Raw genomic sequence first — 312 nt, 5'->3', positions numbered from 1 at the left:
CTAATCAAGTTCATTCAGTTGGAGTTTTTGCTTGTTAGCTGCAAGAATAGAATCGAAATTTAGAAACTTAATAGCCCAATAAGCTTTATGCTCAAGTTCAACAAGTAAGTGGCAAGCTTTTCCATAGACTATCCTATACTGGGTAATTCCAATAAGAGTCTTGTAGGCAGTTCTGTACACCCATAGGGTGTCATCTAGATGTTCTGCCCAATCTTTTCTGCTCTGAGACACAGTTTTCTCTAAAATTCGCTTTAAGTCCTTGTTAGACACTTCCACATGCCTGGTAGTTTGTGGATGGTACGGTGTTGCCAT

At 39.4% G+C, this 312-nt stretch overlaps 1 protein-coding gene across 1 annotated transcript; it reads right to left on the bottom strand.

The window, feature by feature from the left end:
* On the bottom strand, positions 1-312 carry LOC120263125. The gene has a single exon (XM_039271025.1). It carries the CDS (start codon positions 310-312, stop codon positions 1-3), a length of 312 nt encoding a protein of 103 aa, XP_039126959.1.

The sequence above is a fragment of the Dioscorea cayenensis genome, chromosome 6, assembly GCF_009730915.1.
Source record: "Dioscorea cayenensis subsp. rotundata cultivar TDr96_F1 chromosome 6, TDr96_F1_v2_PseudoChromosome.rev07_lg8_w22 25.fasta, whole genome shotgun sequence".
In the NCBI taxonomy this organism is placed as follows: Eukaryota; Viridiplantae; Streptophyta; class Magnoliopsida; order Dioscoreales; family Dioscoreaceae; genus Dioscorea; species Dioscorea cayenensis.
This window is presented reverse-complemented; position numbering and strand designations above follow the sequence as displayed.